Source organism: Haliotis cracherodii, unplaced genomic scaffold (genome assembly GCF_022045235.1).
Source record: "Haliotis cracherodii isolate W230 unplaced genomic scaffold, xgHalCrac1.p SCAF_4, whole genome shotgun sequence".
Taxonomy (NCBI): Eukaryota; Metazoa; Mollusca; class Gastropoda; order Lepetellida; family Haliotidae; genus Haliotis; species Haliotis cracherodii.
Window position 1 is genome coordinate 7,356,722 of NW_027266297.1, and position 15,479 is coordinate 7,372,200.

The following is a 15,479-nucleotide window of genomic DNA, read 5'->3' on the forward strand; positions in this document are numbered from 1 at the left end:
TCCCTGAACTGTCCATCTCAGTCAGCAGGTCACTGAGCCTCCCGTTCCGGTCAGCAGGTCACTGAACCTCCCGTTCCGGTCAGCAGGTCACTGAACCTCCCGTTCTGGTCAGCAGGTCACTGAACCTCCTGTTCTGGTCAGCAGGTCACTGAACCTCCAGTTCCGGTCAGCAGGTCACTGAACTGCACATATCGGTCAGCAGGTAACTGAGCCTCCCGTTCCAGGCAGCAGGTCACTGAGCCTCCTCTTCCAGGCAGCAGGTCACTGAGCCTCCTGTTCCAGGCAGCAGGTCACTGAACTGCACATATCGGTCAGCAGGTCACTGAGCCTCCCGTTCCGGTCAGCAGGTCACTGAGCCTCCCATTCCGGTCAGCAGGTCACTGAACTGCACATATCGGTCAGCAGGTCACTGAGCCTCCCGTTCCAGGCAGCAGGTCACTGAGCCTCCTGTTCCAGGCAGCAGGTCACTGAACTGCACATATCGGTCAGCAGGTCACTGAGCCTCCCATTCCAGGCAGCAGGTCACTGAGCCTCCCATTCCAGGCAGCAGGTCACTGAACTGCACATATCGGTCAGCAGGTCACTGAGCCTCCCATCCCAGTCAGCAGGTCACTGAGCCTCCCATCCCAGTCAGCAGGTCACTGGGCCCATGTCAGCAGGATGTTGCACAGCCTCCAGGCCATACCCAGGGCAACAGCACCCACAGCCACCCACATCAACACAGAATGGGAAGCCTGCAAGTGGAGTCAGTGGAACATTACAGACACAGATCCTGCACAGCATACATGTAGTGTGTCAGGCACTAAAATGTACTGAGCAACACATGGATGGTAACACCAGGCAACAAATGCATAAGCAGTACTACAGGGACATCACTAGGTCTAAAATAAACTGAAGGTTTGAAATAGACGTACTGCCTAACTACTGGATCGTACACAGCAGCTACATCAGGAGACACGTCTGCTTGTCGTATCAGCTGACCAGCATCAGGATCTGGTGTCATCGGGATAATCGTATGTCCATCTCATTAAAATCAGATTCTAGTGCTCACTACTGCTACACAAAAACCTGATGACAGGTCATGTCAGAACGACCTTTTGCGAATGAAATTGACCAATGAAATTAGTAAGAGGAAGATAGAAATCAGATATCACCTTTCTCAAAATTTAGGGCACTTGTTTCAAAATGGCGACGTCCATTCCAGTCTATGCTTTGAAAAGTATTTTGAAAAGTTCTGGATTCAAAATGTGAAAATTGGAGAAAAGAAAAATCTGGAATGTCTAACAGATTACCAAGATTGTACTTCCCCTGGGCTATGGAAAGTCTCGTCCTTTTCAAATGTGATTTGAATTGGTCGTACCTGCCCGTAACTGTTGTTTGGAACGCCCCACGTTAACCTTTCGCGGTTGCATGATTAGAAAACACTTTCACTATATCGTAATCAACACACTGGTTGGATGAAAGGTCCTTCTCATGTGATCTGTAATGGGATGTTCTCAGATCTTTGAATATCGGTAGCAAACACTAAGATCTGATGTTCATCCGATTAATTATTTGTCATCAATCCCTGACCCTGGGATCCCAGCTCAACCTGTTAGTCATTGCCTGATTAAGATATGATTATTCACTTCCTGTCATCAAATAGCACGATTATTGACGACTGCTTAACATAACCACATTCATCTAGTAAGAACACAACTGGAACATCATATATGAAGGCGAAGATGACAATCGTTGTGCAGCATCACACTATCACAGGAAATTGACTAGACACCCAGTAAATGCAAATGAGCAGCCTAAGATAATTATGACTGGGTAAATCTTTTGCTTGTATTTTTATTTTACAATTAGTTTTCATACCATATGACGTGAGCTCCTCCTGTAACTGTGTCACTACTTGACTATTTGTTTCTTGTATCGTGTTCAGGAAATCGGGATCTCAGATAAACTTATAGCCCTCACAGTAGCACTAACAAGACAAGACCAAGTTACCTGCTGCTCTGCCAGCTCAACGCCCGAGACCTCGCCCTTCTTCTTTGGTGGAGGAACCGCTGGGCGAACAGCATCCTTGCCTTTCAGTTGTCTCCCCTTGAGGAAGTGTTTACCCGTCTCCACTATCTCAACATCCACCATCTTGCCCATCAGGTTGTCATCCTTACGAACTAGCACCTAACGGGAGAGAGGGAGGGAGGGAGTGAGTTTATGTCGACCACATCACCACTGTTTACCTGTTGTTTGTGAATGAGTGAGTTTATGTCGACCTCATCACCACTGTTTACCTGTTGTGATTGAGTGAGCGAGTGAGTGAGTGAGTGAGTGAGTGAGTGAGTGAGGGTGTTTGGTGTTACGCCCCCTTTTAGCAATATTCCAGCAATATCACAGCGGGGACACCAGAAATTGGCTTCACACATTGTACCCCTGTCGGGAATCGAACCCATCACAAGCCAAAGCTTTAACCGCAAGGCTACCCAACCGCCCCCCTTTATGTGTGATCAGAGCTACACCAGCACCTAACAGGAGAGAGGGGAGTGAGCCAAATAGATGCGGTTTCATCAAATACAGAGTCTCTGACATATATGGATACAAATACATAATGTTTATTTTTCACATTTGTGATCATAATTAATTTTCAAAGAACCCTACTTAATTTTTTAGAATGAATTGTCTTATCCTTACAAACTGGACTGGCTGATCTACCTGCTGACGGTACTCGTACACACCTGGTCGTAACTCTTGTTGTGTGCGACGTAGAACTGATTGTCATGGGAGGTCTCCGTCACCAACACCGTCTGCTTCTCTCCCAGCTGGAGGGAACAAATAAGCAATACATGGCAGACAAAAGTAACATTGTCAACACCTCCCAGGATTGTATACAACAATGTTCCTCATCCTCATCCCCTGTGAATACATATGGCTGCTACGCTGTGGAATAAGATTATTCAAATGGTTGTCTGTTTTCTGTTAAACGCTGCACCAATGATTGACATCATGAGCAACGATCTAACTAATTGGGTCACAAGGCTGTTGTACATGTATGAGAAATACAGTATACTATGTTTATAACGAACATGCTTATAACGAACTGATGGAAATACAAACTGTTTTTTGGTCCCGTTCATTTGTTGTGTATAGGCTATATATATGCTGATAACGAACTACAGTCATAACGAACTAAAATGAGTGGTCCCTTTCAGTTCATTATAACCGTACTTTACTGTATTACCAATGTAATCTTAGTGCTCTTTGGTCTGAGCTCTCTCTGGTTACACTCCAGCTGACACCAGACCGAGGCTTGATTTGTTGGTTAGAAATAGTTTCTACACTGCAAAGTGTCTGTCTGCATCACTGCTGGTGGAAGAACTAAAAAGTACACTACCCTGAAGTATTGACGATGCAGACTTTCAAGTCAGCACCCAGTTGGAGAGTGAAGGAGGGAAGTGAACGTGACTGCTTCACCAATATGGCATCAAGCTTGTTATCTTATTTCTTGGGAGTTATTTGACACCGCACTACACAATATTCCAGCCAAATGATGGCGAAATGTGAATAATTGAATCAGGACCAGACTGACCAGAGATTGACATTATTAAGAAAGTAAGGCTGCATGAGAGCCAAATTGACCTGACAAGGGTGTTTGGTCCCTCTTCACAACCATACTGGCGTGTTTAACTTGCCCCCTGCCCCACTGGAGAGAGTTGAGTTGGTTGGTTTGTTGTTTAGCGCAGCACTCAGCAATATTCCAGCTATATGACGGCGGTCTGTAAATAATCGAGTCTGGAACAGACAATCCAGTGATCGATATCATGAGCATCGATCCACCCAATTGGGATCAATGACATGCATCAACCAAGTCAGCAAGCCTGACCACCCGATCCCGTTAGTCGCCTTTTACGACAAGCATAGTCACCTTTTAAGGCAAGCATGGGTTGCTGAAGACCTATTCTACCCCAGAATCTTCACGGGTTGAGAGTTGAGTTGACAGCTGATCAATACTTCTGCCTACCTTGTGTTCGTACGGGCTGTAAGACTGAAACAGTTCAGAGACTCTTTTCGTCCTCTTCTTTACCTGAGATGAAAACAAAATGTTAAAAGTCTTCTTGTGCTGATTCATACCTCACTAAACTGGAATATGTCATTAAAAGTGAGTGAGTTTGATTTTACGCTGCTTTTAGCAATATTCCAGCAATATCACGGCGAGGGACACCAGAAATGGGCTTCCCACATTGTACCCATGTCAGGAATCGAACCCGGGTCTTCGGCGTGACGAGCGAACGCTTTAACCACTAGGCTACCGGACCACCCCATCATTAAAAGTAAATCAGTAATCAGCATGATCAGGGTAATACAAAGATTTTCTTTTTCTTCATTTCCCACTATCTGTTCAAATGCGTCTTTATTTGTTCCCCGAACAGAGGATCCGTTTGCATTCCTGTTATCATTTTCAACTCCCTGGGGAGTATACAACACAAGCTGCCCAGGGGCAATAGAAGGTTTTTACATCCACCTCACATATTGGGTACCCATTTCCTGCTGGGTGAACAGAGGCACATGTTAACTAAGTCACTTGCCCAGGGAGACACCACAAGTTTTGACACTTGTGTTTTTGGTGTATGTACGTAGTCGTGTTTCCACCATCTGGTCATCTACCATCGGATGTATAGGGTCAATGTACTCTACACTTGGGTTAGTGACAGCACTGTAAAGTTGGTTGGTTTGGTTTGTTGTTTAACGCCACACTCAGCAATATTGCAGCTATATGACGTCAGTCTGTAAATAATCGAGTCTGGACCAGACAATCCAGTGATTGATATCATGAGCATCGATCCACGCAATTGGGATCGATGACATGCATCAACCAAGTCAGCGAGCCTGACCACTCGATCCCGATAGTCGCCTTTTACGACAAGCATAGTCACCTTTTAAGGCAAGCATGGGTTACTGAAGACCTATTCAACCCCGGAATCTTCACGGGTCCTGTAAAGACTAAAGACCTGTAAACATGGTTGGTGCCAAGGCTGATTAACAACATGGTCACTAGCGGGATGTGATCTCAGCACCTGGCGCTTGCTAGCCTGGTGCTTTGGACCGCTTGTCCACTCTGCCCTGTATTACATGTAGGCCAAGACCTACCTCCTGGGGATGTATACGGTTCATCTTAGCAGCCGGGGTGCCTGGTCGGGGGAAGAACTGGTTGATGAAGAGACTGGGGAACTTGTACTCCCTCACCAGCTCCATCGTCTCCACGAAGTCCTGCACACAGAAGTGAGCTAGTCAGTGCTCAGAGATGCCAACCCTAATTTAAGCCTTGGAGAAATCAGGGTAACAAAGCATCATTTCATTTGTAAAATAGTGATGTCAAGACTATCATGCCACGATGCTGGTTTTCGCTTCAACGTTTTTCTTCATACACATCCTTCCGAGTCATCCAAAACAGGAGATTGAAACATTTGTTGCTTAGGCTAAACAAATAATAGTCTTGGTTCTCAGGCACCGCCCGCATCATCATAAAATTGTCTGCACGTTTTGTTTTTATTTCCATTTTTAAAAAAAATAAAAAAATAAAAAAAAGTCCAATGGTAGTCAATTACTGTATTCCAGTATTTTACTCAAGGAATTACATTTATGTGGGGATGGCCTTTTCCAGGTTGATTGTATACCACTGTTTATCATCCAAAACTGGCTACCACAGGAGATATTGCTTGGATTAGATCAATGAAATTACATCACAATGCTGTGCAGACTATTGTGACGTCACTGGTTACCATGACGTCACAATCAAATGACATCACTAATGGCTCTGCTACTGAAGCTGTTAGCAGTACTTTTTACACTGAAGACACTGCTAATTACTGTCTACAAATTGAAAAAGTTGAAAGAATGATGTTGGATGATAAATAAAATCTCACCCTTGTGTCTTTTGATATCAAATATATCAACACTCTTTGATAAAAGTGGCAAAAATCCTCGGCAAGCCTCGGAATTTTTCCACTTTTATCAACTCGTGTTGATATATTTGATATCAAAAGACACTCGGGTGAGATTCTCTATTTATTTGGTTACCCAACTGTTTGTTTGGTTACACAACTGTTTGTTTGGTTACATACCAGTTTGAACAACCCCCCAGAAAGCCAATGCTTTAATCACTAGACTACCCCACCGCCCCTTACACTTACTGTATGATACACGATATACTGATATATTCAGAGTGTAATACAACATGTTTATCTCCACATTGCACACATGTAACATATTAACATACCTCTTCTGTTTCTGTAGGAAATCCACAAATAATATCTGTTGCTATGGTAACATTTGGTACTCTGAAATGTAGAATACGCTATCAGAAACAGCTGGAAAGAGATTGGACCAACCAAATTTGTATTTAAATGTTTGAAGTAGAAGGTGCTATGGCAGCATGCAAAATGATAGTTTGCCTAGTCTCGCTGGTTTTGTTGTTGCTTTGTATCTCAGTGTTGTGATATCACCCGGCTTAATGAGGCAGGAACGTCGGCAGTGATGCAGGTGAAACCCACAAGCACAGGTAGGATGAAACCAAGAAGCTTACACAGGACCAATCTGTGACTCGAACACAGTGAGTGAGTGAGTGAGTATGATTTTACGCCGCTTTTAGCAATATTCCAGCAATATCACGGCGGGGAACACCAGAAATGGGCTTCACACATTGTACCCATGTCGGGAATCGAACCCGTGTCTTCGGCGTGACGAGCGAACGCTTTAACCACTAGGCTACCCGACCGCCCCTGACTCCAACACAAGATCACAAAATGTCTAAGCCATGCAACACTGCACTGCAAACTGTAAGATAATTGGGTCATCCATCCCCCGACAAGAAAGAAACTATCTATAATGCCATTTCCCCCACCAGGAGCCAGTGGCTGGGATCATCAGGTATATAGCTAAAAATATATTTTAGAACTGTTACCGAGGTTACAACCTTTTGCTTCTTAGACACGTTTATGTATACTTTGAATCCTGGAACTTTTAACAATTAAACTGCAAGTGAGTGAGTGAGTTGGGTTAAACGCCGCTTTTAACAGTATTCCAGTCATATCACAGCGTGTCAGCTTAATGTGGGAGGAAAGCCTGAAGAGATGCAGGTCTCAGACGTTTACCACTTCGGTGAAACCCACGAGCACGGGTATGGTGCTGACAAACCTAGAAACATAATCAGGGCGAACCAGGATTCGAACCCACAATCATAGGTTTCTGGTGTGCCCAAGGGACGCAACTCTGCACAGCTAATCTCTGCGCCTTAGACGACTGGGCCACCCGTGCCGCCATTAAACTGCAAGAATACCAAGGGAAGGACTTTTGCACTTTCAAAAAAACACCTCATCAAGCTCCTTGTAAACATGATGGACCTCTGATCAGCAGGAAATGGCAAGGACTTGTGTGATGATCTTTTGGTGAGATTAGAGATGAAACAATGTATGAGAGCCAACAAAGATGAAGCTACCTGCTTCTGAGGAAGTCGACGACATGCTTGAAGTCGTCCAGACAGTACTCCCGCTTCATGTCCATGAGAACGCTGTCGGAGGCAGACTGGACGGGCACGTGAAGGAAGGAGTAGACTCGGGGGTGCTGCAGGATCTTCCCCATCTCCTGCACACAACACACACATGTACCACAAGCACAAATTATTATTATTATTATTATTATTATAAATTTATATACTGCAGCTATCCAGGTACTAGTATCTGCTCAAATGCGGTTTAATTTGTTACCCCACCGGTGGATCGGTTTGCATTCCTGTTATTATGCCAGGGGAGTATACAACCCAAGCTACCTATGGGCGCTAGAGGGTTTTCACAACAACCTCACAAAGTGGACAGTTCCGAAAGGAAAAAGCAAATCTTGCTGTGTTATTGTGGATATTTTGCACACCATCGTTTTTGAGCACCAAGTCATCTACATGCAATACACTGTGCTATGAAGTTACATATGTGTTCTGACTGTGTGTTTTCCTTTGCTAAAATTAAATGTTCAGAAAGCTGACATCTTGGCTTGAGAACCTACATGTTTCAATTAGCTTGGGTAATAAACCTTTCCTTAGTGTCACCCTATACAATGTAAGGACACAACGTCAGACACAACGTCACAACAGTGAGGTATCGTGTCAGATAAAGATTTGGTCTCAATGATATTTCACACAACACAGATGCGTACACTCAAGTGAGTGTTGAAGCACTGGTCAGAGTCAGCCACATTCCACCTGTAAGCAACAAAGCATGGACCAGGACACACTGAGTGAAAGTGCAAGCAACCATCTGTCTGTCTGTCTGTCTGTCGGTCTGTCTATCTCTCTGTTTGTTTCTTGTTTAAAGCCACACTCAGCAATGTTCTAGCAAACTGAAGGTCTGTAAATAATCAAGTCTAGATATGACAATCTAGTGATTGACATTATGAGCATCGATCTATGTGATTGGGATATGATGACATGCATCATGCAGCAAGCCTGACAACCTGATCCCATCTCTTACGACAAGCATGGGTTCCTGAAGATCTATTCTAACCTAGAATGCCCTGGAGAGGTGGTAATCTTCACCCAATTCTCATTAGTTGTGGATTTCAGATTAGATTAAAATGGTGACCAAAGAAAAAATTAGGATGCTAGATGTGAAAGCACCTGTCACAGACTGGCAATTACTGAGTCACAGCAAGTAATGGTACCAACACTGTTACCATGGTGATATTCCTACCTCAAGATGTTCCAGGATGTACGGAGGGTTGGTCATCCCCAGTCTCATCATGGCACCCTCTGGGATAACCTCAACAAGTTGCCATAGCAACTCGGGCAATGTGACGCCAATGTCATGACCGTAGGCACCAAGGTCTTCCGATGTCAGCCATATCTCGACAACACCCTCTGTTGAGAAACAAACCAAAATTTTTCACAACTATCACTGAATTTGGCAGGTGGAGGGTGGGATAGACAGAATGATGACTTTCCTTTAAATAGAAAAAAACCCATAAATTTTAACATTATTTAGGAACTGTACATTTATTAAAGGGGGGGTCTAAAAAATTGCAAACAGACAATCACTTGCAAGCGATGTACAGTGATTCGCCTTACAACAGGGCTCTAACTCTTCAGTCTCTTGCAATCTAACCAATCGCTGGCTGAGGTCGCTTTGTTCTCAAACCAAAATGGTAGCTAACTGAAATTTGAGTTGGACAGGCAAACAAGAAATTCTTGTCTGGATCAACCACGAAACAGGCAAAGGCACCTAACATCCCAACATACCCAATCTGATCCACATCTTCAAAGTAACCATCAAGAGTTATAAACTCATTGCCTCTTCTATTAAGTTCTTCATTTGGGCAAGGCAACCAAGCGCTAGTCGCGCCACCATATTGGAAGAGTGCACAAGCAATTTGAGCTGTTGCAGACCCTGGAGTGAGCGATTAATTTGCTGTTGCATGTTTTAAGGGGCTTAAATGAGCACTGGTCAGCTTGGAGTCAGCATGCAGTGTTTGAGTGTGGTAATCATGTGGGCAATCACTGCATTAGTCTGCATGCACGCACCCACCCACGGACAATGCAATACAAGTCCAATGCTCTGGAATGTGAAATGACAACACATTTCACCCCACTATCAGACATGTAAGAAATAATACAACATACTACTGCATTGCTAAGAAAAACAAATGCAAAAGTGAGCGTGGCTCACTAATACCCCCGACCCACCTAGTGTGTTAGTAGTTTCAAATTAAATAATGGATAGGGTTAGGGTTTGAAAAATTCATTAAAAAAATGGAACATTAATAAAAACAATTTTTTTTCTTTTGACTGCACCCCTCCATATGACACAGATTATATGTACTAAGTTTGAGATGAATCCACTGAATAGTTTAGGAGAAATCGTGCGGACAAAGTTTTCGGACGGATGGAACCTTGGTATAAGTATATACCCCCGACCTAAAAGGTAGGGGGTATAATAAATGTGACTCACAAATTGCTCATGTTACGTTATCAAAAGAGATTGTTGACTGGAGGGTTGACATTTCAACTAATTACTAAACATTTGACCACACATTGTCAGTTCCTTCTGAATGTGCTAATTCCACATAACTTAGGAATGAGTGAGTGAGTGAGTATGGTTTAACGCCGCTTTTAGCAATATTCCAGCAATATCACCGGGGGGGGGGGGGGGACACCAGAAATGGGCTTCACACATTGTACCCATGTCGGGAATCGAACCCGGGTCTTCGGCGTGACGAGCGAACGCTTTAACCACTAGGCTACCCGACTGCCCCAACTTAGGAATGAAAACATAATGACTGAATTATAACTTTTGCAAAGTGTTTTAGAAAAGAAGAAGTTAAAATAAGTCGTGATTCTGACAAACAAGATACCAATTTGTTGGGATCATATGCACAAGCTGTGTCACTGAACAGTGTATACAAGGATGAGAATGGATATTTCCCTTTTCAGCTGAAACACCATAATTTAGAGGTGTTTATTGGCGGCCATCAGATTTTAACACATTTGTGGTCACTAAAATTAGCAGAAATTCTCGGACCCGCGGAAGATTCTAATCCATGTGTATATCTTTTGTACGTCTGATGAACACAAGTCATGATAGTTCAACTTCACCAAAAAGGTCAAAAGGCTCAATGACAAGATTTACCCTCAAATGACTGTACCGCCCTGGCTACAATGGCGGCAGGTTCGTAGCTGCCCAAGTCCCCCCGGGCGTGCTTCGTCTTGCAGTACGTGCACTGATTCAGGCATCTGGGAACACAAACCATATTGCTTAGAGGACATCACTACAGGAAGGTCAGCTCAAACAGGAATTCTACCATGAACTTGGAAAAACATGATTCTGATCTGGTCAATTAGATCAACAATCACCTGTGATTGAAACAGCTGATATGACGATCTCATCATAGCGAAAGCAAATATGTATAGAAACTTCTTTCTCAATCATTTCAATTCAATTTAGCGCAGTTATATCCACAGATAACCAACCCACTACTACAATGAAAACAGTTTATTTATCTCTTGAGTTTATAACATTAAACCATTGACTCGGACCATGGATGTTTAGTCTGCAACAGTTTTGAGTTTCGCAACATTTCTTAAGATGAAGTAAGCTCAGCTAAAACATAGTCCAAAAGATTTTACACTTTTAGTGAAACTGATCAGCTCAAAGAATGTTTCTATTACCGTATTCGACGTAATAAGCGCCCAGGGTGCTCTCAAAATTAGAAAGAGGGGCTCTTATTAGAATATTATTTTGGTGAAAAAAAAAAAGAGTTGAAAGATAAATTTCGTGGTTTATGCTGACAGCCTGAAATGTTTATGTACGACAGATATATTTTTCCAGAATTTAATTGCCCATAATTAAGGGTGCATATAACACATGAGTGCGTATTATAAGTGAAAAAATAAGTCTTGTGTACATTGATCAATCAGAAGGGGTGCCAATTGGGATTTTTCACTAGCCATTATATTAGCAAATATCGCTGTGGGCGCTTATTATAGCGGGGCGCTTATTAAGTCGAATACGGTATTGACAAATGTAGACAAGCATGAGAAAATGTGGTACATACGTACCCTGTGTTAATGGCGATGATCTCGATGAGCGGGTTCCTGCGGATCTTGGGTAGGCTGAGTGAGGCGCCACCTGCTTTCTTGCCTTCTTGTTTCTTCTGACCAAGTAGTCGAACTGAATTACCTGAAGTCACCAACACATAATTCACAGGCCAAGGTGTTGAAATTCAATCACAGGTCAATTTCAGGTGTATCACGGTGTGACAGCTTAATGTTGGAGAAAACCCTGAAGTGATGCAGGTCTCAGATGTTTACCACTTTGGTGAAACCAAAGAACAAGGGTATGGTGCTGACAAACCTAGAAACATAATTGGGTGAACTGGGATTCAAACCCACGATCAAAGGTTTCTGGCACATCTAAGGGATGTAACTCTGCACAGCGAATTGTGGTGTCTGAGACGACTGAGCCACTTGTGTGTGCCATGTTTCAGTTGATTTACTCGGACTAATTGTCTTGCATCATCCAGCAGGAATTGAAATTTCTCACTACTGGAACAATGGGTCAGAACAAAGAAGGAGTGCATGGGTGGCTCAGTCATGTTAGGTGCTGCAATTCACTGTGCAGAGTTGCATCACTTAGACTTGATAGACTTGCCAGAAACCTATGGTCGTGGGTTCAAATCACGCTTTGCCCTGATTATGTTTCTAGGTTTTCCAGCACCATTCTCGTGGGTTTTACTAAAGTGGTAAACATGGTAAATGTCTAAGACCTGCATCAATTCAGGTTTTCCTCCCACATCAAGCTGACATGATGTAAAATAACTGTGATACTGTACATAGCAGCCTCACACACAATACAAAGAGATGACTTCTTCAACACGAGTGGTTTACCTTTCAGGGTTTCCTCAACGACCTCCACGACCCGGTCTATCTGCTGCACTCCCAAGACACTCAGCCCCTGCAGACGAAAACACACTGGTGAAACTGTCCACCCTTATACACGAAGTTCCCTCAACCTTGTACCTTTCTCGGTCTTCCACAGTCCATTCAACAAATTACAATATGTTTTTCATCTGTTTATTTAATGAAAAGTCTTAACATTAAGATAAACATATGTCATGAAAAGGTAGAACTTTCAAAGGCTTTCATTATTCAAGACTGCTCTGATTTCAGAACTAGGGGTTTGTATGCAAACAAGAGACAACAGTCACGTAATAGGCAAAGAAGCTTGTGGTGGTAGAGTAATGTCATCCCTTCACGGAATGTGGAAACTGACCACATACATTGAACTGCTTATAACTACTAGTCTCTGGCTATAGAATCAGAATGTTAACCAATACAACATCGGTTATAATATAATAGACTTATCATGTTTCATATCTCTGGTGTAAATTCACAATTTATCTGTGAAAATTGTTACATTCAAGAGTTTGAAATTAAGAGATTCTGGGTTCCTTGGGTCTTCTGGAGTAGTTGAATCTAGAACCTCTAAATCTTTTATAGTTTGGGTCATGATAAGGACACCTTGACTTGCATGCTTAATGTCGAACACTGACCAGATGTTACCATGGTCACTTGTGAGTTTCTTAGTACCTGGATGTAATCGGCCTTGGGTTGACCTTGAGGAACACACCCGGCCAGCACCAGTTGTTTGCCCAGCTCGCGAGCCCGAGTGATCTCGTTCCGGAAGTGATCTTCCGCTGGACTTTTCACAGTACAGCTGTTCAGCAGCCACAGGTCGGCTTTCTCTTTCTCCTCTGGAAAAAGAAGCAAGAATGCAGGGTTAGAACTCAAAAGCTTTATTAGCTTGGGAAAAGATAAAATGCCCCAGTAATGTTAAAGCAATAGGGAAATTTGTACTAGCCGGCCTGAATTCGTATTAGCCCTGGGCTAGTGTCAAGATCTAACCCTAGTTTATACTAGCCCTGGTACCAAGACTAAATTGTATTGAAAGTAATACCAAAATACATGTTTGGGCAAGTAGACAATTTTTGGGACTGATTGCCATTGAGACATTAGGACTGTTAGAACCTAGAGTGACATTAATACCTGTGATTTTGTAGCCGTATGCTGCCAGCTGTCCAGCCATATATTCACTGTCAGAGTTATTGTGAGAGCAGCCCCAGGTCTTCACATACACCTTTTGGGTTCCTGAAAAAAACAATGGCAACAGAATTACAAAATCTTAAATAATTGACAGAATCTCAAAGTGACAATAACTGAGAACTGGAAAGTATCAATACATGATGATAAATTTAACAAATCCCGGGGTTGTCACATATATCATGTATATTATGTACTGACACTGATGAATAGTTCGTCTCTGCAAATATGTTTTTGGTCTCTGCAATGTTCTTACTGACTTTAGCATGTTTACCTGGAATATAACTGTCAGCTTCAACATTCTCTTCTATTGACATATGTCGCTTTGTAACTTTTGACTTGCGAGCCCGTGGCAGCACTTCCGAGCGAGATATATCTCTGTCATAAGAACCCAAATCATGCTCTGAGACTATGTCCTCGATATCATCAACCGTCTTTTCGCACAGGGCAGGCATATTGTCTATTTTGGATTTGACCTTGGATTATGTCCAAAATATGCAGTGATTAGTCAAAAGTACGACGCTTAAGGCACCTGTTCCCTGACGAACTTGTAATATGTCGGCCCTCAAATGTCAGTGTTTATGCCACATTCGCAACTATCATTTCTGACGAGTAAGAGATCCAGTTTTCGCGCACGCTATATTCTTGTTAACAGTTCCTTGAGAATTCTTCAATATGTGACATACGGTATTCGGATAGTTCTTTGAAATGTTATCAATGTAAGTGATATAGCTGGTATTGTCCGACCAAAAAAAGGCTCGACATCTTAATAACATTCGATCACTCGATTGCAATTCTCGCCAGCATGTTGCGTGTTTAACAGGAAGTTTTCATGGGAGACAACTGGGATGGAGTTCCGCTAAAGAATACAAAACTCCATTCTACGCTACGCGCTGGGGTGGAGCTTGCATGTTGCGCCCTTGTATGACAGCTGCGGACTGTCAACAGTATGACATGTTATAAACAATTATAAAAAAACTTAAAAATGCAGGTTCTTTCTATTCAATCAACTATGCGTTTCATAAACTTTTCAGAGTAACATAGCGTACAACTGTATGGGGGATAACTTCAGATTCATTGTATTACGAGACGTTTCGATGTAGATTCTAACGTCGTTAAAGAATCCATGTCGAAAAGTCGCTATTTGCAAAAAAATCTGAAGATGTTATCCATGAAGTTCAACGCTTTGTTATATACTCTCCAACTTCTAGAATGCCGATCAAACCACGATTTTTCCGAAAACTATTACAAACGGACGCTGAATAACACTGAAAAAAGCCCAAATTGAAAATAAAACTTTAGTCTAGGTATCAATTTGTCATCCGCTTTCAGTCAATATGGACGGTTCAAATGAAACCGGTTTTAATAAAGAAACACAACACAAACATATCCAAAAAGGCAAATGTCTTATGAGTGTATACATACATCGATGGACCCGTTTGGATCCGGTTGGGAATAAGACTTCAGCAACCCATGCTTGTTGTGAGAGGCGACTATGCTTGTTGTGAGAGGCGACTATAACAGGATCGGGTGGTCAGGCTCGCTGGCTTGGTTGATACGTGCGTGTCATCGATTAGCCATGAGATTATATGGGTGTATGCATACATCAGTGGACCCGTGAAGATCAGGTTGGGAATAGGACTTCAGCAACCCATGCTTGTCACAAGAGGCGACTACGCTTGTTGTGAGAGGCGACTATAACGGGATCGGGTGGTCAGACTCGCTGGCTTAGTTGATACATGCATGTCATCGTATCCCGATTACGTGGATCGATGCTCATGATATCAATCACTGGATTGTCTTATCAAGACTCGATTATTTACAGACCGCTGTCGTATAGTTGGAATATTGCCAAGTG

General features: G+C 42.8%; 1 protein-coding gene across 1 annotated transcript; it reads right to left on the reverse strand.

Annotated features, from left to right (window-relative positions):
* Positions 1 to 213: 213 nt before the first annotated feature.
* On the reverse strand, positions 214 to 14,444 carry LOC139478761 (threonylcarbamoyladenosine tRNA methylthiotransferase-like). The gene is made up of 14 exons (XM_071261373.1): positions 13,896 to 14,444; positions 13,568 to 13,669; positions 13,112 to 13,275; positions 12,410 to 12,476; positions 11,582 to 11,702; positions 10,653 to 10,756; positions 8,721 to 8,887; positions 7,478 to 7,623; positions 6,260 to 6,320; positions 5,131 to 5,250; positions 4,004 to 4,066; positions 2,721 to 2,804; positions 1,993 to 2,169; positions 214 to 734 (listed from the first exon to the last, which is right to left on the reverse strand). The coding sequence occupies exons 1-14, from the start codon at positions 14,074 to 14,076 to the stop codon at positions 639 to 641; spliced, it is 1,653 nt and encodes a 550-aa protein (XP_071117474.1). The 5' UTR covers positions 14,077 to 14,444; the 3' UTR covers positions 214 to 638.
* Positions 14,445 to 15,479: the final 1,035 nt, after the last annotated feature.